At 39.8% G+C, this 21,707-nt stretch overlaps 1 protein-coding gene across 2 annotated transcripts in view; it reads right to left on the bottom strand.

Moving 5' to 3' along the window:
* The window catches only part of PPP2R2A (protein phosphatase 2 regulatory subunit Balpha), an 82,424-nt gene extending 73,124 nt beyond the window's left edge, over window positions 1-9,300 (bottom strand). Inside the window, exons 1-2 of one of the 2 annotated variants that reach the window (XM_029938062.1) lie at window positions 8,989-9,300; window positions 7,068-7,142 (exon numbers count right to left, since the gene is read on the bottom strand). In XM_029938062.1, the coding sequence (XP_029793922.1) occupies window positions 7,068-7,142; window positions 8,989-8,995 (82 nt within the window). In that variant the 5' untranslated portion in view covers window positions 8,996-9,300. Of the gene's footprint in view, window positions 1-7,067; window positions 7,143-8,988 lie in introns of those variants that run through there. The other variant, XM_029938072.1, reaches the window with a different exon arrangement.
* Window positions 9,301-21,707: the final 12,407 nt, after the last annotated feature.

Genomic DNA, 21,707 nt, shown 5'->3' with positions numbered 1-21,707 from the left:
ACCACACTAAAACAGCTATTTTGACAATGGTGTGGACCTCTCTGATCAGAAAAATGCACATATGTACAAACATACACAATATTTGACATACAATCTCAGAAGGCTTATAAAGCCCTTATAACCCACTTATAGAATTATTCTAGCTTAAAAATTGCATTAGAAAATCCACAAATATCTGTTATAGACAAGTCACATTCCAACAACCTCAGACACTTTCATTTAAACTAAAAGAAATACCAAGTTTTTAAATTAAAAAAAAATTCACATTAGGGACATTAAAAGGAAAATTAAATTTGAAGCTAAGAATCCCAGTTCTATCACCTGCTCAAGGATACACAATTAATTAATCTCCTTAGCCTAGTTTCCTCATCTATAATATGGAAAAATTCAGCAGCTACTTAGGTCACAGATTTGGTGAAGATTAATGAAATATATGAAGCAGCTAACACAGTACTTGGCACATAGTTAAGCACCCAATAAATGCTGACTGCTGTGATTACTTAAGATGACCAGACCAGCTCTTCCCTCATGCTGAGTGATAATAATCAAATTCAGTTACTTATGAGAAATATAATTTAGGTATTACCAAGACTTTATTTCTCTTTACTTCTACTACAAAGCCACTTATGGACTCTTGACTACTAAATTATAATTTCCATTATCAACTAAGGGAAAGAGATTATAGTTGAGGAGATTAGCTAAAAACATCTACGTCCAGGGCATTCATTTTCGAATGTCCCCTCTTTAAAGAGAGCTTTCCTACTATGTCCATCCAATTCAGTTTTTCTATTAATGACATAAGAAACCTAAAATATAGCTTACCTTTCCTCATACAACTCAACTAAGAAAATACAGATGTGCAAATACATAATATATGGGAATCTTTTTACTGATTTAATAACAAATTCTTTGCTTCAAACAACCTCTCATTATGCTGCTTATTCACAATGTTCTAGGATTTTAAAATTTAGTTCACTAAGAGTATTAAAACATACCTAAAGTTCGGCTCACGTCATGATCACAGAGTTTGTAAGTTCCAGCCCCACACCAGGCTCTCTGCTGTCAGCTCAGAGCCTGTTTCGGATCCTCTGTCTACCTATTTCTCTGCACATCCCCACCACCACTGCCAAAAAAACATTTTTAAAAAAGTAAAAAAGAAAAAAGAAAGAAAACAAGGATACTGCCTAATACTAGATAAATACAGCCATTCACGTATTTAATGGGCAAATTTACACTAAGTGACTTCTATCAGTAGTAATGTCAGTGTTAAGGGTGAGGAGTGTCACATGTGCTACAAGAATGCTAAATAAGGCCTTTGCTATAGGTCATTAGGTTTTGGAATATAGCTTATGTGCCAGGATTTTGAAACCCACAAACATCAGGGTTCAACTATTTTTCCTACTAATGACCTTAGTGCCTAAATCTAAACTGCATACTACTCTAAGAAACACAGAACACAAATGATCTTAAATTGTTTATACTGTAGCATTAGATATATGGAATGGATTTAAAAACATTAAGTTTCATGTGGTATCTCAAATATGGTTTTTCACAATTTTAGTTATGTCTTTATTTAAGGACTATTTAGACTCTACTATTGAATTTTTCCCAAGAAAAATTCTTGATCTGTATTTCTAAATCCTACCAAAAGTAAACAGGAAGCCAAGCACTGAAAAGATGCAATGCCTGTACATCCAAGTTTCACAAAACCAGGCATCATGTAATAAAGTAATATCCTAAAACAATTCCCTATAAAAAAATTAAAAGACTGTCAAATATGGAGATGAGGAAAATTGTACTTGCATTAAAATGATGTATAGTTAAATTCACTATTTAATAGTTAACAATATTAACTACTAAATAATGAAAATTTACATTAAAATAATTAAAATAACCATCTTGAATGGTTAACAATAGTTTCATATTTTTAACCAAAAATTACAGACTACATGTATTTGAATGTTTAATATTTCCACAAGTAAAATTTAAGCAAATAATAGATTACCAGGTATTGCTACTGCAAAAAAACCATTAGGAAAAATTCCTTACTGTATGGCTTTAAATAATGATCTTGGTTTTCTAGTTTACTGAAACCAGATTTTAAAAACACAATCAGTGTTTCTATTACTAAATACAAAGGGCTAGGAATGGATCAAGTAATGTATAAATAGAGCAGCACTGGCCACGGGTTGATGATGTCAGGTGATGGGGGTTCAGTATACATCTGCATGGTCACAACAACGTGAGCACTGACTTCATTGTTGTTGTTTTAATGTTTATTTTTTAGAGTGAGAGGGCAAGCATGAGCAGGAGAGGGGCAGAGAGAGAGACAGAATCCCAAACGGGATCCAGGCTCTGCGCTGTCAGCACAAAGCCAGACTTGGGGGCTTGAATCCAGGAACTGAAGTTGGATGCTCAACTGACTTGAGCCACCCAGGCACCCCTGTGAGCACTGATTCCCTACCCGTAACATGTGCTATAATGTTGGGGTCTGGGGGTGAAAATGCGAACAGCTTAATCTTAATCTACTAGAAAGTCAACTGGAAATGTCTAAAATTGATGAGAAATAGAAATACCAGTTTATTCACAAAAATTAAGCGCCAAGGAATACAACTTAGAAGAGTTCAATTTAATCACCTTCAGAAGGATGAGGGAGAACTAGGGAGTGAGTGGAGGTGGGGATGGCCAATTTTCACTCTAAACCCTTTTTAGTATAGTACTCATTTAAAAACACACACAGACATATTGAAATCTAATAAATACAAAAAAATCACAAATCAGAAAATGACCAGGATAATCAGTTAGTCAGTACAATCATGACCCTGGTTAAGACACGGTCTCCAGGAGGGCCCCCAGACCCTCTTTCAAGAACAACTCCCTTCCATCACTTAACAGTAACCACCACATACTGGCTTTTATAGCAATTACTTTGTAGCTATTCTTCAGAGTTTTACCAGTTTAATATGCATCTCTAAGGCTATGGTTTAGTTGTGAATGTTTTTTGAACTTTGTATTAGTGGAACCAAAGAATATGTATAGAACATACACATACCATCTCTTCACTTTGGCTGAGGAGAAATTCTTAGCAGCCTTCAAAGACAATTACCCCAGTGGTCTCATTCTCTCACTCTTCCTTAATTGCCACAAATGTTCAAATAATAACAGCTAAACCCTGAGAACACGCTTACTATGTGCCAGGTTTGTCTGGGGGATATTAACTCATTTAATCACCAAAGCAATAGCACAAGACAAATTTTATTGTGATCTTCATTTTAGAGAGAGGAAAACAGGCACAAAGAAGTGAGTTAACTTGCCCAAGATTACACAGCTAGTAGAGGACTGAGTAGGATTCAAACTATGTAGCCTAGCACTAGTGTTACCTGAAAGTTGTCAGTAAAGGAACATTTTCAAGTATACAATGATAAAATGTTATTACCACCACCACGAAGATTAAAATGAAAACTGCAGGACAGAACACTATCTGAATGACAGAAATTTTAGTATCTCACCCTTCTCCCTGACAAGGAGCTAAACCAAAGGGAAACCACTTTAAGTGCCCAAAAAGACCTATGCACAGAAGAAGTATCCCAGTAAGGATCTACGTCAGGTCAGACATCAAAATCCTTAGTTCTGCAATGTACGTAATGAAAAATTCTGAGCCTTGATTAACCAAATGAAGACTTCTTTCTAAATGAAGGCCCCCAAAGAGCCCAAAATCTCACAGAATTTAACATACCAGTAATAATGTTGAGCTGCTTCTTTTCCAAAGCATCTTGGAGAATTAACTAGATTTGAGTATAAAGAACCACAGAAATCATCTAATTCAGTCCTGTCATCTGAAGGCTAAGCTTACTGGAACCTAGAGAAGCACTCACCCCAAGTGACATACAGTAGTTTGTCACCAAGATAAAAGCCCAAGGTCTCCTGACTTCTTTCCATTACACAGCTGTAGAACACCAATCCTGCCAAGTAAATACATCTATAATTTCCAGAAGTGTATCTCTCTCAATCATCTTTTCACCTATTCTCTTTCCCCTTCAAAACCTAACATTCACATTCCTTTGTTCAACAAATACTCAACACCTACTGTGTGCCAGGCATTGTTCTAAGCACAGTAGTCTGTATAGGATGTTCTGCACAAACCACAAAGATGCATCAGTCCTGCACTAAGCTTACAGTATAACCATAAAGGTTTAGGGTAAATTATAAATACCAAAAACCAAAGACCCTAGAATAAGAGTGTACAAGATTTTTTTTGAAGAACAGCAGTATAACCATAAGTTTAGGGTAAATTATAAATACCAAAAACCAAAGACCCTAGAATAAGAGTGTACAAGACTTTTTTTGAAGAACAGCATCCACTGAGCTGGATCATAAACCATTATCAGCAATGAACTGAGAGAAATAGGGGTTATACTGGTGAAAGGTCTGGTACTCTGGGCTGAAATATTTGAATGTAATCCTGTGGATGCAGTGACCACTGAAGATTTCTGAGGAACATAAAACTGGGACAGCATTTAAGATTAACTGAGAAGCAAAACAGAACAAGAAGCAGGAAACCATTTAGGAAGTTACTGCAACCTGAAAGACACTGAGAATGTGAACTAAGCTGAAAGTGGGTATGGAAAGAGTAAAGCATTACCGAAGTAAAAATGGTATGCCAGGACAGCTAACTGCGTGTAGGAGAGCAAAGACAATTCGGAGCCTTTCATGGGAAAGAATTTGCAAGGCATCATTAACAGAAAACAGGCAAGCTAAAGATTTAGCTAGATGTAACCTGTTTACAGATTACAATCTAAACTAAAGGAGAAAACATATTAACCTTATTTTAGAAAAGCAAATCATCCCTTAGTAACATAAACATGATACACTATGACATGTAAGCTGCCGTATGCAAAAAATACCCAAATTGATGGAGTATCATTTGGAAATTGGGTGCTTCTTATACTTAACACACTAGCATAAACATACGTACTAGACTAAATCATATTTTTATTAAAATGTACATACTAAGCCTCAACATGTTAAGAGGATAGGATGGAGCTGTATGTTAAAGTATTATTTAACAATCTCCAAAGAAAATTATTTTTAATGAATCAGTAGCAAAATATATATAGCTCCTAAGTATTAGTATAAGAGAATTACAACTGATCCCATGACACATGTCACAAACTATCATTTGATTCAGTCAGGTTAAGTTTGGAACCATCAATTTCTTCTAGTTAAATAAAACCATGTGGTCTTTCTGCCTACCATTTAACCACCTCATTTAATTGTGAGCTCCTATAGGTCAGGACTTATGTTCCAGACACCTCACAGCCCCAGTGCTCAACATTTAGGAAGCCCCCCAACAGATCTTTCATATAAAAATCAATGGCCACCAACGAAGGAAGAGTTCTCAAGTATACAGCACTCTCATAACTTGGTGAATATTACACAACAGCACAGAATGAGTGATCCAGTAATTGAGTGCCTACTACTCAACAGGTAATGGAATTACAAAATGAGTAACATATGGCTCCTCCCTGGAACTCAGGATATCTCTCAAGTCAAACACCACAGGCTTCACTACAAAACTTTGATTTATACCATTCATGTAACCATCAGTGGCTCTCTTTACTAAAGTTTCTCATTTCTCATCTGAAAAACAGATGAGGACTCAACAGAAATGTGAAAGTGCTCTGTAAAGTACCACAAATATAATGTATACCAGTTGGCTCCCCAAAGGACTCACCAAACTGATCAGACACTTCATTGAGAATGACACAGATACAAGCAAATCCAAGCATTTCATTGGCTCAATACAAAGTCATACTACCATCACCTGAAGAAATCCTCAAAACTGCACTGTAGACGTTAGGTCAGAAACAGAATCTTAATATGAGGACAATACTATTTAGATAAAGATGATTTATTAACCTTCACTAGACATACTTAAGTTTATTTATTGTGAGAGAAAGAGAGGGAGGGTGTGTGTGTATGAATGAATGAATGAATGAGTGTGTGAGTGTATGTGTGTGTGTTGAGTGAGCAGGAAAGGGGCAAAGAGAGGGAGAGAATCTTAAACAGGCTCCATGCTGTCAGCGTGGAGCCCCAACACAGGGTTCCATCCCACGAACTGTGAGATCATGACCTGAGCCAAAACCAAGAGTTAGACACTTAACTACCTGAGCCACCCAGGCGCCCCTAGACAAAATTTTTTTAATTAAAAGTACATTTTAACTCGTTTGTATTTTGTTCAAAAATTCCTACTTTAATTCAAGACAGAACATTATTAAAATTCAAACTTTAAATAACACTGTGAACAATGAAATAGTACAACTACTTTATGGGAAATAATGCCTCCACCACCTAAGATCATCTCAAATGAGTGCAAGACCCTAACGCTTAAAAATTTTAAGCTCTTGAAATATACTAATAAATCTGGGAAAAGACGACAGTCAAATCCAGCTTCTAACCGGACAAGAATAAGCTCCCAGGAAACCATGCTATATATCCACAGCACTCTGCTGATTTCTTATTTACCTCAATTAATCCCTACAAGACAATAAAATGTATCATTTGAGCCAGCATTTCTTCACAGCATGTCAATCAACACCACACTCTCAAAGTAGACAGTTTAAAAAAAAAAAACTAAACTAAAAATCTTCCCTCAGAAATGAAAGCTAGTCATTCAAAAAGTTTCTGAGCTAAATGCTGACGATACCTATTCTCAACATAATAATCTAAAAATGATTTACGAACATGAAATGCATCACCATTTATTTGTACATGAAATTTGTATAGCCAGGAAACCTTTATGATATGAACCTCAAGTTTTTCTTGTGACAGTTTTATATACATCATCATCTACTGCTCCTTTCATTTAACAGAGATAAAATATAATGATACAAGGTATTAATAATAAAAAACTGAAGATTATTTTCCAGAAAGATGACTTTAAAACTGTTCCCCCATTGCTTAGGCAATAAACACAGCATGTTCTTAAACCGAAACAGACTCAGCTGCAAAGAAATCCTTCAGTAATCAGGATTTTGAAGATTCCACATTATTAAATGCTTTCTTACCTTCTGCTACATCATCATCTATTGCTCCCTTCACCTGAGAAAAACACCACTGAATATCATTCCCTCCTCCAGCTCCTGAAAAAAGAAAACATACCAATTAAAACTGAGTTCTGTTCATGTTTACTCTCGTAAACACAGAGATGGTATCCATGGCTGGCATGATACTAATAGCCTAGAACTGCCCACACAGACAACCACCAGCCTGGAGCATTCATTTGGAAGCTTAGTTTCCAAGAGTTGGAGTTGGTATTGCATTTAAAAAAAGAGAGATTCCAGGTATGAAATAATTTAAAGGCCATGCACTACCATTAACATTGCACATGTGTTCAAAACTTCCATTTTCCCTTCCCCTCAAATACAGTAAAAGCCTTAGAGTCACACAAGACCTACCAGAGAAAAGTAAAATACCAAAAGTTAGACAGTTTTCCTTTAAGCCTAGAGAAGGGTTAATAAGGTTAAACTACCATAAAACATGGAACGAAGAGAAAACTTCGGAAACATTACTGCCTGGGTGAGGAGTAATGATTCATATGAACCCAATCACCAAAGTGCACACACAGCAAACACAACACTCACCACCCATTTCTTTTACCAGCAAATCACTGGCTCCAGACAGGAAAAGAAACCGAAATAAATGCTCGAGAGCCTGTCAGAGGAAGCTTGTTTTGCCTCCCTTCACCTTATCCTTCCGAATCCAAAGGACCTTGCAAACAATTTTGCTAGTTTGTCATCATCTTATGCAGAACAATTTTAATCTATTTGACAAGGCCAAAAAGCAACTTGTTTATAGCAAACCATAAGTCAATCCAACATGTTAACTTTTTTAAAGGTCTGATTAAAGATTATCTAAATATTAGAAAAAGCATGAAGATTGGTTTAGTTCCTCCATGTTTCTATTTCACTTCCAAGCACTAAGGAGGAAATGTCCTGGCTCTATGAAGGAATAAACTGAATCAAGAACTAGAATTGGTTCTACTAGAAGGAGGAGCACATTTAACAACATCCAAATGTATAAAGATACAATCCTCAAAGCAATTACCTTTTTCTTCCTTCACCATCATTCCTTGCTAAATATTCCGAGCTGGTTTTCTCTATGCATCCTTCCCAACCTCCCCCCCCCAAGCTTTTACCTAAATCTCTCCCCTTGGCTATTTATATCACTGAACTCCACAACTATTTTAACTAACTCCACGAAACCCTTTTGGGAAAAGGACATCTGCACAAAAACTGGCATAGAAAACGGAAAGTTTAAATTACATTTTTTATGCAACCTGGTGTATTAATAAGGCCTTCACTCTTTGGACACGAAGGGTAAGAAACGAAAAAGAGCTAGTTCAAGACAAAAAATCCAGGTTTATGGTCTCAAAGATACATGTATCCACAGTGGGAAAAAAAAAATACACATAGCTCTCCATTGTATTTCAACTTGTAAAGCACTCTTCCCTCTTAGTACAAAATACGTTAGTATAAACACCCAAGAAAGCTTGCAGTAGGGGGAAAAAATTGGAATTATATGGGGAAAGATCCGTATAAAAAGCCCCCCCCCCTCGGGGGGGAGGAAGCGGAGAGGGGAGGACGGTGGGAGGAGCAGAGGTTACACCGGGTGCAAAGGAGTAGGGACAAATCTCCACTCGCCCCCACCCCGCCCCACCCACGCCTTACCCCTTGGCTAGGCAGCACACACCCCACCCCCACCCATACCAAGGTTCCAGTACTCATTTAAAAAGCCATTTCGGTACCACAGCCGCCCCTCGCCTGAACAAACCCTCCCCACCCCCACCCTACCCCACTTGACCAATTCCCTGAAATCCAAGGGGCGCCCCGTGGCTCTACGAGAGGCACAGACGGTCGCTAGGGGGTGATGGAGGGAGAAGGAAGGAAGCAGTGCCTTGTCAGTGGACGAGGGTGATTTCTCCTTTACCTGCCATGTTGAGCTGCAAATGGTGACCCTGCTGGGTTCCTCGGGGTCGCCGCTTCCTGAACTCACCCCCCTCACCTGGGGATGGGGGGGTAGAGAGGGCGGATGGCGGCGGATGGCACCTGTGGGGGGAGAGGGCGGGGGTCGGGGGAGAAGGAAGGAGGGGCGGGCAGACCAGTCAGGAGGATGGTGGATTTCACTCTGGGGCTTCCCCGCTCTCTCTCCTTCTCCAGCAGTGGCGGCGGCAGCTACGACAGCGACGGCGGCGGCAGCGGCAGCGGCAGGCGACTCCACTTTCAAAATGGCGCCGGCTGGCCTGGCCAGTGACGTCATCCGGAGGCGGAGCGGCCGGGCCCGGCCGGAGGGGCGGGATGGGGCGGGGCAAGACCGGGGCGGAGACCAGAGGGGGCGGGGCGGGGAGCGCTCGGCGGAGCCCCTGGCTCCCGCCCCTTCCTTCCCCGCCCCGCGTGCTGCGCCGGGCGGCTTGGCCTACACCGCGCTGGCCCGCGAACTGCTTGGTCTGGTGTCTTTTGCTTACCCCTCTGCCCTCTGTCCCAGGCCTAGTCTGCGGTCCCGCACACATCACAGTATCCCAAACCCTCGCGTCTGTGCATGGACTCCCGGGCGGGCTCAGCCATGCAGTTACCGTGCTCGCTCGCGGTGGATTCGTGGGATCCTGTGTCTTTGAGTATACTGCGTTTCTACTTAAAATAGTGACTCTGTGGCCGATTAAATAAAAGACAAGGGACGCAGCGGGGGAGGAGGCGGCGGGGGTGCAGACTCGCAGATCGGCCAGGGGAACAGTTCGCGGGTCTGAGAAGGACGCGGCTGGGCTGGTTCCATCTGGGTGAAATAAATTACCTTCTGATGGGCCCCGGGATCGGAGGCGAGAGTCCTTGGCGACTGAAAGCAGTTCAGTGTTTTCTGAACAGAAAACGGAGTTTGCTGGTAGCCGAAGATGGCCGAAAAAGCGGCCCAGGTCTGTCCCGCTGAAAAAGTGGAAACGGTGGTTGGGGGAAGAGCTGGGCTCCGAAGCCCCGCTGCCGAATGCTGAGGCTGAGCATGAGGTGGGGGCAACAGTCGTACCTCGTAGGATTGTTTCTAAGATTAAACGATTTAATTAGAGCCCATGATAAATGTTTGCTGCTATTATTAGTAGATTTGTATTGAAAGCATTTTCAAAAGAGTTAAGAGGTATGAGGAAAATAACCTGGAAACGCTAGTCATCAACCAAGAGGAGATGTATGCCATTGAAAGATGCCTTAATGATGCACTCACTATAAATTGGACACTTTGCATATCTCACTTCATCCCCGCAATACTCCTAGGAGACAGATACCTACATTTTGCACCTGAAGAATACCTGTAAAAACATCCCGAATTTGTCCTTAAGGCTGAAAGGAGGGATCAGGTATTGAGAGACCAAGGGGAAGGTTACAATTATTTGCACTCTCTCTCCAATATCTCCACTCTCTACCTTCTTCTTGATTTCCAGAACAGTTCAATTGTAAAATAAGTTTCAAAATGTCTCCACTCAAAAAAGCTGCACCATTGTATTATTATTCCTCTGTTGCTACATTAGTATTTCTCACTTAAGCAACAAACAAACCAAAACTAAAAATCCACCCTGTATTTGCCATCTTTCAACTACTTGTACAAAGAGGTACAAAACTTGAATGCACTGTGGGTATTTACCTCTATTTTGGTTGATTTCATAAATGTGTTCCTCTGCATCTGCCTTCACTACTTATTTTCCTTTTTACTTTCTCTGCCCTTGTTGAATAATTCAATCCTAGGCTCTCCAGTGAGCCTCAATCACTACTGAGAGAGAGAGACACACAGAGAAAGAGTGAGGGACTAGACCATTAAACTAGAGGATTGGAACCCTTACACAAAAGCCATTATTTTCAGGTTTTGCCATGTGTAAGATTTGTATATTCACACTTCCTGAACAATGATTTGGTCAACAAAAATGATCTGTTCTGAGGACCCAGTAAGGCTTGCCTAGAAACTGAGGTAATTATAACAAGTTCATATAGCCCTGTGTGCTGGGTATTGTTCTAAGAACCTTGTGTGGAGCCTTGAGGATACTACATGCCTATAGGACAGGCTGAGATGGGTCTAGTAATCAAGGCTCAGTGCCCCCTAAGCACTGACTTCAGCAGGCCCCAACTGCCTCCCTTCCTTCGGAATGGCTCTTGAGAGGCCCAAATACCTATTAGCTCAAAGAAAAGGGTTGCTCTTGTTCATTTCTCCTCCCTTCCCTTGTATTCTATCTTCCGTCTTCTGTACTAGGGCTCTGTCCCTACCATTTCATGAAAACGTGTCAAGGGCACTAATGATCTTCCAGGCAATCAAATCCAATGATCACTTCTTTGGTTTTCTCTTTCTCTACTTCCCAACAGCATTTGAAACCACTAACCACTGCATGCTTTTGCAAGACCGTTTTCTGCATGTTAGAATATGATTGATTTACCTCTAGTCTTTCTCTACACCTCTTTCAGGTTCCTTTGCTGGCTCCTCCTCCCAGACCACCCTTTAAATGTTAGGATATCTTCCTGGCCCCTGCCCTGCAAATACTTCTCTGCCCCAGGCAACTTCATTGAGTATTTATAGATGTAAATACCATGTATATACCAGGCATTGTCAAATCTAGATCTCCAGCTGTGTCCTTACTCTGAAACTGCAGACAGACAGTTCTACCTGCCTGCCTGACATTTCCGCAGATATCTAATAAGCATATCAAACAAGCACTACCAGAACATAAGTCTTGATTCCATTTCTTCTTCATATCTGGGATGATGCTAGTTTTTTCTTGGAATGTCAACATCCACTTACCACATCCCTGTTTCAACAGTCCCGTCTGTCTTTCCTTCTTCAGCCAGTGAAACTCTTTCTGATTCTTTAAAACCAACTTAGATGTAACTGCCTTCAGAAAGCCTTCTCTGATGTTTTCCCTCATTCCCTACCCAACTTACACTGGGTTGGGTGCCCTTTTGAGATATGTTCATAAAATCTAATGTACTTCTCTCTTACTAGGTCATGTTAAAATTATCCAAATATATGTCGGTTACTAGACTGAGTTCTTTGAGGTGGGAAGTATGTCTTATTCACGTCCATATCACTAGCCACATAATTTATTGGATTAATGGATGAATGAGTAAATCTCCCTGGCTTGGGAAGGAATCCACTGAGGTGTCACCTCCTAAAGCTTACCATATCCTGAGTGTTTTCACTCACCCTTCCTGACCCTGAAAAAAAAAAAAGGCATTTTACACATTATCTTGGTCATTCTGATTTATAGCTATTAGGCATGGTTGGTTAAATATGTAAGTTGCTTATAGATAGATTCATTTCAAATACTTCCAACTGGTTCTTTGTCCCTGAATACATATCATCCAAGAGAATCCCATGGGACATCATTCCCTCATTCACAAGATCTACACACATTCATGTAAACATTTTTTCAGGTAAGCCCCTAGCCAGAACTTCAACACCCGACCTCGTTTAAGATGCATAAAATAATACTTCCCTGCAGAACTGAGTTCAGCCTAGGTACGCCAAGAGGAAAACTCTAGGTTTTCCTGGTGAGGTCCCAGAGAATCTATAAGTCCTGCAGGTGTATTGTTTCAAATCTAAGCTGAGAGGTACTAAGGACACCTACTATGTCACCAACAGAATGGAGCTAATGGGGTTTTGCAAGCTGGCTTTTTAAAGAATTTTATAGAATGAGGGAAGGATCACTTGAAAGGTGTGTGTTTCCTTGGAGTTAAGATGAATACAAACCTTCCACCACACTAAATGAGAAGTTCAGATGCTTCTCTCCTCTAAGCAGTTAGAATTAGGGGTGTCTAGAGGTGCCTGGGTGGCTCAGTTGGTTGAGCATCTGACTCTTGATTTTGGCTCAGGTCATGATCCCAGGGTCCTGCAGCTGCGGGTGAAGCCTGCTTAAGATTCTCTCTCTCTAGGGACACCTGGGTGGCTCAATTGGCTAAGTATCTGACTCTTGATTTTGGGTCAGGCCATGTCTCACACTTTGTGGGTTTGAGCCCCACATCAGGCTCCACACTAACAGTGTGTGGAGCCTGCTTGGGATTCTCTTTCTCCATCTCTCTCTACCCCTCCCCCCACCCCCCGCTGGTGTGCACTAGAGTACTCTCTCTCTCTCTCTCTCTCTCAAAATAAATAACTTAAAAAAATGTTTTTGAAGATTCTCTCTCTGGCCCCCACTTTCTCTCTCTCTAAAAAAGAAGAAAAGAATTAGAGGTGTCTAAGAAAGACCATGAACTCAAGGGTAAAAGGAGAAGTCCCTGATTAGAAAGTGGTACAATTTGAATTTTTGAAACTCATTACAGCCATACTTTCTAACATGGAATATGCTCAAAGGCTTTATAGGGAACATTAAAAGCAGATGTCAGCTTTTTATGTACTTTCTTAGTATCTACAAATTTGGCCTACAAGGCAGTTTTCCAAAACCCTGCATAGTCTAGACTATATTGACAATTCACGCCACAATGTTCAAGGTATAGTATGCACTTTCAAATCACAAAAATACCCTACACTAGCAGGTGTTTAAAAATAACAATAGTGAATCCACCAGGAGGATTATTATGTAGTCAAATGTTTGTAAAAACAGAGGAAGTTGCTTATGTTTTAGGAACAGGATACAAAATACAGATACAATATGATCACATTTGTACAACAAACATGCACAAAATACATAGAGCTGAAAAAGACAGGAAGGAAATGTACCAAGGTGTTCACCAGAAATGTCTCTAGGCAGTGGCAAACTGGCCATTTTTTTCTTCTTTGACATTTGTGTTTCTCCAAATTGTCTATAATCAGTCTATATTAAGGGAAAGAATAAATTTAATTTTAAAAGTCCTTTAAAAGCCCACTCTAATGCTGGTATTAGAGCCTGATGATAAAATCTATGTTATAGGTTTTCCACAATAAAATAAAAGTTGCAGTCCATGATAGCTGTGTTCACAGATATGAGTTAGTCCCTGGTTTAACCATATATTTAAAGATAAAGAAAAGATCTTCATAGTAAATTCATGCCATTAACCTTGAGTTTGTAAATTGCAAACAAAAATATTGTTTTATGCTTTTGTTGGAGATATGGTCTATAAATATATAAGCTGAATATCCCTTTGATATGAAATGCAAATTCTGTGAAATTAAACACTATATCTGAAATCTATTTTCAGTATTGCTTATTAGATGATCATAAATGCTCTGCAATGTAGACAAACTATTGTTCAAATGGCCTCTTAGTTTGAAGTATAAGTCTATTTCCAGGCTACAGATTTTTTGGTGGCATTTGAGGTTACCTATGACACTAGTATGTGTTTTATGCCCAAATAGTGGAAACATATAAGCCCAAGATGGGAAGGAACTTTAAGGATTAACTAGCTCAGTCCTCACAATGGATGAACTCCCTATTCAACAGGCTCTCTGGTGTTCATTCAGTCTTTGTTTAAAAACTTCCAGTTAATCAAGAACTAAGATCTATTCTGATTTTAGACAGCTTTAACCTAAATAATAAATAATTCATTCCGATATTGCATAGAAAAGCATTTCATGGCAACTTTATTTTACAGACCTAGGTTCTCCCATCTCAGACATCTTTAATATGAGTATGAATGCCATCTGAATATTGGAATATAACTATGTCTCCCAAATTTTCTCTCTTCTATGATAATCATCTTAGCTTCCTTAAAGCTTCCTTCCTTTTTTTTTTTTTTTTTTTAATTTTTGATCCAAAGAGAGACAGAGCATGAGATGGGGAGGAGCAGAGAGAGAAGGAGACACAGAACCAGAAGCAGGCTCCAGGCTCTGAGCTAGCTGTCAGCTCAGAGCCTGACCCGGGGCTCGAACCCACGAACGTGAGATCTGACCTGAGCCGAAGTCAGAGGCTTAACCGACTGAGCCACTCAGGCACCCCAAAGCTTCCTTCCTTGACCCAGCTTTGATCTATGTATCAATACACTATCTCATTCAATATCCTCTGCATATAGTCTACTTGTTCCAAAATGTCATATAATCATGCCCAGGACTAAGTACAACAATTCAGGCTCAAAAATTACATATCTAAGTAAAACTGTGACCTGCTCTCATCTGAAAACTGTGTTTCTATTAATATAGTCAAGAGTTCACTGGATATGACAATCGCGTGTTGGAATCTGGGCCCCTTTCCACCCTTAGCTGTTAACATACAACTTTCTACTTTTCTTCCCTAATGGATCATTTTTCAGATGGATACATACTCTCTAGAACATAGTAGGAATTTGATAAATATTTGAATAAACAAATATAAGGTCTTATCATATTCTCTACTATTATTTCCTTCATAATTGAAATTTTATTTATTACAACTAGATGGATCACTCACAGAAATTTTGAAAAATGTGTAGAGAAACTTTACAACTTTGGTTGTAATTCTTTCTAGAGAATTACTCCAGAAAATTTTTAGCTTAAAATTTGGTAGCAAATGGGTTTTTTTTAAGTTTATTTATTTATTTTGAGAGAAAGAGAGAGTGGGCATAAGATAGGCAGAAAGAGAGGAGGGAAAGAATCCCAAGCAGATTCCATGCTGCCAATATGGGACTTGATCTCAAAATCATGGGATAATGACCTGAGCTGAAATCAAGAGTCAGATGCTCAACCGACTGAGCCACCCAGGTGTCCCACAAAATGTTTTTTAAGAGAGAATTTCACTTACATGTAATCAATGTAAAGCATTGACAAGTTCTTATCTCTAAAGTCCCCTGTGTTCACAATTGATTATCAGTCATATTACATGCTCAAAATGTATAACTTATACATTAGCAAATTATTAAGAAAAAGTAGACTACCACAAAGATGTTACAGGTAGCTCACATGTCTGACAGGGAAGATTTTAGGCTCCAACTCCAAAGATTCTGATTTAGTAGGTCCTTTAAGAAGCTTCCAAACCATATGATCCAGCAATCCCATTTCTGGGTATATATTGCAAGGAGGTGAAATTAATACCTCAAACAGTTATCTGTGTTCCCATGTTTATTACAGTATTATTCACAATATCCAAGATAGAAACAACCTAAGTATCTGCCAGTGGAAGAGTGGATAAAGAAAATATGACATATGGGGCGCCTGGGTGGCTCAGTCAGTTGAGCGTTCAACTTCAGCTCAGGGCGTGACCTCACCGCTGATGGGTTCGAGCTCCACATCCTGCTCTGTGCTGACAGCTCAGAGCCTGGAGCCTGCTTCAAATATTATGTCTCCCCCTCTCTCTGCCCCTCTTACGCTCATGCTCTGTCTCTCTCTGTTTCTCAATAATAAATAAATGTTAATGAAAAAAAAGAAAAAGAAAAAAGAGGACACATGACAGGTATGTGTGTGTGCATATGCATATATGTATACATGATGAAGCATTATTTAGCCTTTAAAACGGAGATCCTGCCATTTGCAGCAACATGGGTAAACCTGGAGGACACCACGCTAAGTGAAATAAGCCTGACACAGAAAGACAGTACGGCATGATTTCACTTACATGTAAGGCTAAAGACAAACCCTTACAAGCAGAGAGTAGAATGGTGGTTGCCAGGGGCTGGGGGTGGGGGGTGGAACTGGGCAGGTGTTGGTCAAAGGGTACAAAGTTGCGGTTATTAGGTAGAATGAATAAGTTCTAGAGATCTACCTACAACATGATGACTGTAGCTAATAACAGTGTATAATATACTGGAAATTTGCTAAAGACAGATTTCAGGTGTTACCACACAAGCACACACACACAGGATGGAACATTACTCAGCCATCCAAAAAGAATGAAAGCTTGCCATTTGCAATGACGTGGATGGAGCTAGAATGTTTTATGCTAAGTAAAGTAAGTCAGTCAGAGAAATACAAATACTATATGATTTCATTCATATGTGGAATTTAAGAAACAAAACAGATGAACAAAGGGGAAGGGAAAAAAAGAGAGGGAAGGAAAACATAAGAGACTCTTAATTACAGAGAAAAAACTGAGGGTTAATGGAGGGGATGTGGGCAGAGGATGAGCTAAACTGGTGATGGGTACTAAGGAGAGCACCTCTTGTGCTGAGCACTGGATGTTGTATGTGAGCTATGAACCACGAAATTCTACTCCTGAAGCCAAGTTTACACTACACGTTAACTAACTAGAATTTAAATAAAAATTTGAAGGAAAAAATAAAAAGAAAGAAACATGAAACCATTCACCACACACACACACACACACACACACCCACACCCATGTTGGCCATGGAGCTTACTTAAAAATAAATAAATAAAACATAGTTTTTTACATTTTTTCAAGGGGGGGTCATATTTTACATTTTATTTACTTTTGAGAGAGAGACAGAGCATGAGAAGGGGAGGGGCAGAGAGAGAAGGAGACACAGAATCTGAAGCAGGCTTCAGGCTCTGAGCTGTCAGCAGAGAGCCTGACATGGGGCTCGAACTCACGAACCACATGATCATGACCTGAGCCGAAGTCAGCCGGCCACCCAACTAACTGAGCCACCCAGGCTCCCTATATTTTACATTTTAAATAAAATAAGCAAATGAGCTTCCAGGTGAATCTGATAGGTAGTCAAATTTGAGAATCACTGATTTCATATATCTACACATTGGACTGACATGCTATAAAGTGTCTGATTGAAGTCATCAATAACAAATGTTGAGAGACAGGATACTTAAGCATACCCAACAGGGCAGTGTTTTTTCAATCTATTTTCCAAGAAATATTAATGCACTGTGGGGTAAAAGGATTCTGCAGTCAAAAAAGTTGGGGAACACTATGTATAAAAGGGTTTTTTACTATGTATGAATATGCAGCAAATGAGATCTAACATGAAACATTCCCCAAGCTTATGAGCCAAAAAACATTGACCCACAAACCAGCATTATTTGAACATAATCATTCAATGGTTGCTAAAATTTTAGGAATTTTGCAAGCTGGTTATTAAAAACCAGACATTATTAAAAATGAAAAATTATAAATTGACAATCACATTATTCATATTATAAAGATAATAAAACACTCATCACTTCCTAAACATTTTGTCATTTGGCTATTTTCTATGCTTTGGGAGTTATTACACTATTGTACCTGTAGGGTAGAAATTGGTTATGATAGAAATATATATCAGAAAGCAGCAAATGTTAGAAATCAGCCCACCTCACCGTACCTCTTACACCCCTTCCCCCCACCAGAAACCTGGTGATTAGACACTTATTAGCATATCACTGTCCATGGAGTCAGTGACTTCCACATAAATAAATCTTGTTGTTGTTAAGATGGCAAAACAGTGATGTTAGAATAAGTGTAGTCATGACTGATGACCAACCAACCAACATCAAAAGAAATCTATGCTTACAAATAAAGGCTGGTTTTGAGTTGAGATAAAGATCGATGTGGATATGCTAGAAGCTGTCCCATATTCATTTCTCACCTCACCGTCAGTTAGGATCACTCCTGTATTTCTTCCCAGAAGTCAGCACATAACTCTGCCCCAATGTTTGCTAATATACTTTCAGGCTTAAACCATTGTTTCTGTGCTTTAACCTCATTCTGGATGTCCATTATATTAGGTTTATTGTATCTTGCCATTACCCACTCCCTGTTCATATCTAGCTCAAGGCATTCTGGGGCATGAGAAACGCTTCCATGCTAATAGCTCTTTCAAGCCTCCCAGCTGGACATCCCGCACTGTCCTTCATTATTCCTCCGGACTCACTGACAACAGTGATGAAACGGTACCTCCACAAGTCCTTATTACACACCTTTCCTTCTTTACACACATTCTTAGCCATGGAACATTTGAACTGAAATATCAAACCCTTTGATGCGCCTCCACCAGACCTTCTATTCATCAATTTTGCACAAACTATTCTGATAAATGATTGGGTTTGAGTATTCAAGAACCTAGCGGTCCTCTCATATTGATTATTGGATCCTGTTCTGCCATATCTCAGTCCAGTCCTTGTTGTTTCTAGGCCCCTCAGAACAAGAAAGAATTTGTCAGTTAGCCAGTCAAAAAATAGCCTTTGATATTGACACACATCTTGCAATGTCTTGCTTTAACAGTAGCACTTCTGAATTTGAAGCCTGGTCTTCGAATAGAGTCTGCCTGGAACCCTGGTAACCGCTGAACATGTGGGGGAAAGTGTATGCAGGCCTTCCTGTGTTCACCTCCCAAATTTTTGAGTGAGCCAAAGGTCTGCTCATTTCAGTTTTTACCATAATTCAGGTTTCATATCTCATGTTATTATTCACAACGATGAGATCAACAAAAGCTTTCTGCATTTGGACAGTACATTAGCTTTATTTGTCATGTATGTTTTCTCAAAGACCTTTATGAGGTAAATGAGGACACTGGGGTTGTAAGAGATTAAGGCATTTGTTATTAAATGCTTGTAGCTTCCTTGGGGTCACCCGGCTGGCTAGTGGAGAGTCTGGGAGCTAGGAACTAGTTTCTGGCTCTCAATCTACTCAATATAGTGCTCCTTCCATTTTCCCACCAAACTACTGTTTATCTTGGTCACGTACCTTGACCCAGAGCACTTAGAGAAGATATGTCCTCAAACACACACATTTTAAAAACCATCAAACTGCGACTGGCTGAGTAAAAATTCTTTGGGAGTAAAACATAGAAACCCATCTACTAAGCCCCTAAATGTGGCCTTCTATGACTGTACCGCTCATCCTTAGACAGATTCCTACCCCTGAAAAAGGTTATGTATGCTTCCACAAACACTTGAAGACGGCTTTGGAGAAAATTGAAAGCTTAATGAATCAAATCCAGCTCATACTTAATAGACCTGCAAAAACCTCTCTGACATGGTATGTTGGTAGCTTTGCAATAAAAATTTAAATTTAATATCTTCTTAATTTGGAAGGCAATAAAGCTACAACAGAAGTTAAACTTCAAAATTGCTTTCAGCGAGGGAAATGAGATAAAACGCCACTCTGCAAATGCTATTTGAAGCGCCCACCTCCACGATTCAACCTCCTCCACCTCAGCAAAGTTCGCCGTCCCCATCAAGTTGCAGAAAGAAAAATGTGTGATTCTCTTGAAGGTCACATGAGAATGCTATTGAGTGTCCTGCTTATGTTCCCTGCCAGAGTCCTTTCCAACCCAAGAAGACTTCTTTTCAACACAGGTGCCCACCCCCATAAATAAGCCTCTCTAATCATTGGAGGCTCCATGGTCCCAAGCAAATCATCCAAGGGAAAATACAGCTTGTGTTTGAAGAAGGAGGCTAATAAAAATCAAGACAACATGATCAGGTAGTGACAGTTCTGTCAAAGTTGGGAGACAGTTCCTCAGCTAAAATCCTGCTACATCCAGGAATAAATGAGCTAAGCTACTTCTGTAGAGCAAATGTTGATTAGAAGTAGAGTCCTAAAAGCCAATGTCAAGTTTTATAACAGGAACTCACTCTTCATCAGTCCAGAGTGATTACAAAGGGGTTTTCCAAGTGTCTCAGAGTCTGGTGACTACCTTGGACACTTTTAGAAAAAGAAAAAACAAAAACTAAAACAGATGGTGCAGGAGATCTATGTAATTAGCCAATTTGGAAATAGCACTACTCTCACATAAGGAAATGTACTCGGTTCTTGGAAGGTCCCAAAAGTAAATTTTTAACAGGCTAATAATATAAAAGCAGTACCTACAGAAAACTCCCTAGAAATGCCATTGTCATCACGGATTAATATGTGTCAGATATTTCAACCCAGCCCTGAGTAAACAGGGTCTAATCTGGAAAGAGGGCCCGTCTGCCTTTTAACAAGCAAAAAGTCACAGAAATCAAAACATTGTCTTCTCAAAAAGAAAAACTCCTTGGGGAAGGAGAAATAGTGCTCACCTGGGGACAACATTGTACCTCTAGGAGAGAAGTCAGCTCAGAGGCTCCCCTACACAGGGCAGGTTTCGCACAAAGAAACTCTACGAGGAAAGAGGTGGAGGGTGAGATGCAGGACACACATCTGAGACCTTATTACCTCTGCAGGAGTGTTCTCTCAAGCATCTATGTATTACCCTATGGAATGCTAGAATCCATAGGAAAGGACGGAAGATATAAAGAACAGGATTTAGAACCAGCAAACTTTTCTTTCTTTCTTTCTTTCTTTCTTTCTTTCTTTCTTTCTTTCTTTCTTTCTTTCTTTCTTTCTTATGTTTATTTATTTATTTTGAGAGAGAGAGACAGACAGATGGACAATGAGCATGAACGGGGGTAGGAGCGGGAGGGGCAGAGAACAAGGGAGAGAGAACCTGAGCAGTCAGGCTCCAAGCTGTCAACAGGGAGCCCAACATGGGGCTCGAACCCACAAAACGTGAGATAATGACATGAGCTGAAATCAAGAGTCAGATGCTTAATCGACCAGGCCACCCAGGTGTACCACAAATGAGTTTTAGAGAGAAAAAAAGTCTAGGTTTGCCTGTTGTCCCCTTTACTCAAAAGTATCTAGGTTTAGATGATAAAGTGTGTTGGAGTGCCTGGGTGGCTCAGTCAATTAAGCGTCCGACTTCAGCTCAGGTCATGATCTCACAGTCTGTGGGTTCAATCCCCTTGTCGGGCTCTGTGCTGACAGCTTAGAGCCTGGAGCCTGCTTCCGATTCTGTCTCCCTCTCTCTCTGCCCTTCCCCTGCTTGTTCTCTGTCTCTCAAAATAAAATAAAGACATAAAAAAATTTAAGAAAAAAAAGATGATAA

The sequence above is a fragment of the Suricata suricatta genome, chromosome 1 (genome assembly GCF_006229205.1).
Source record: "Suricata suricatta isolate VVHF042 chromosome 1, meerkat_22Aug2017_6uvM2_HiC, whole genome shotgun sequence".
NCBI lineage: Eukaryota > Metazoa > Chordata > Mammalia > Carnivora > Herpestidae > Suricata > Suricata suricatta.
This window is presented reverse-complemented; position numbering and strand designations above follow the sequence as displayed.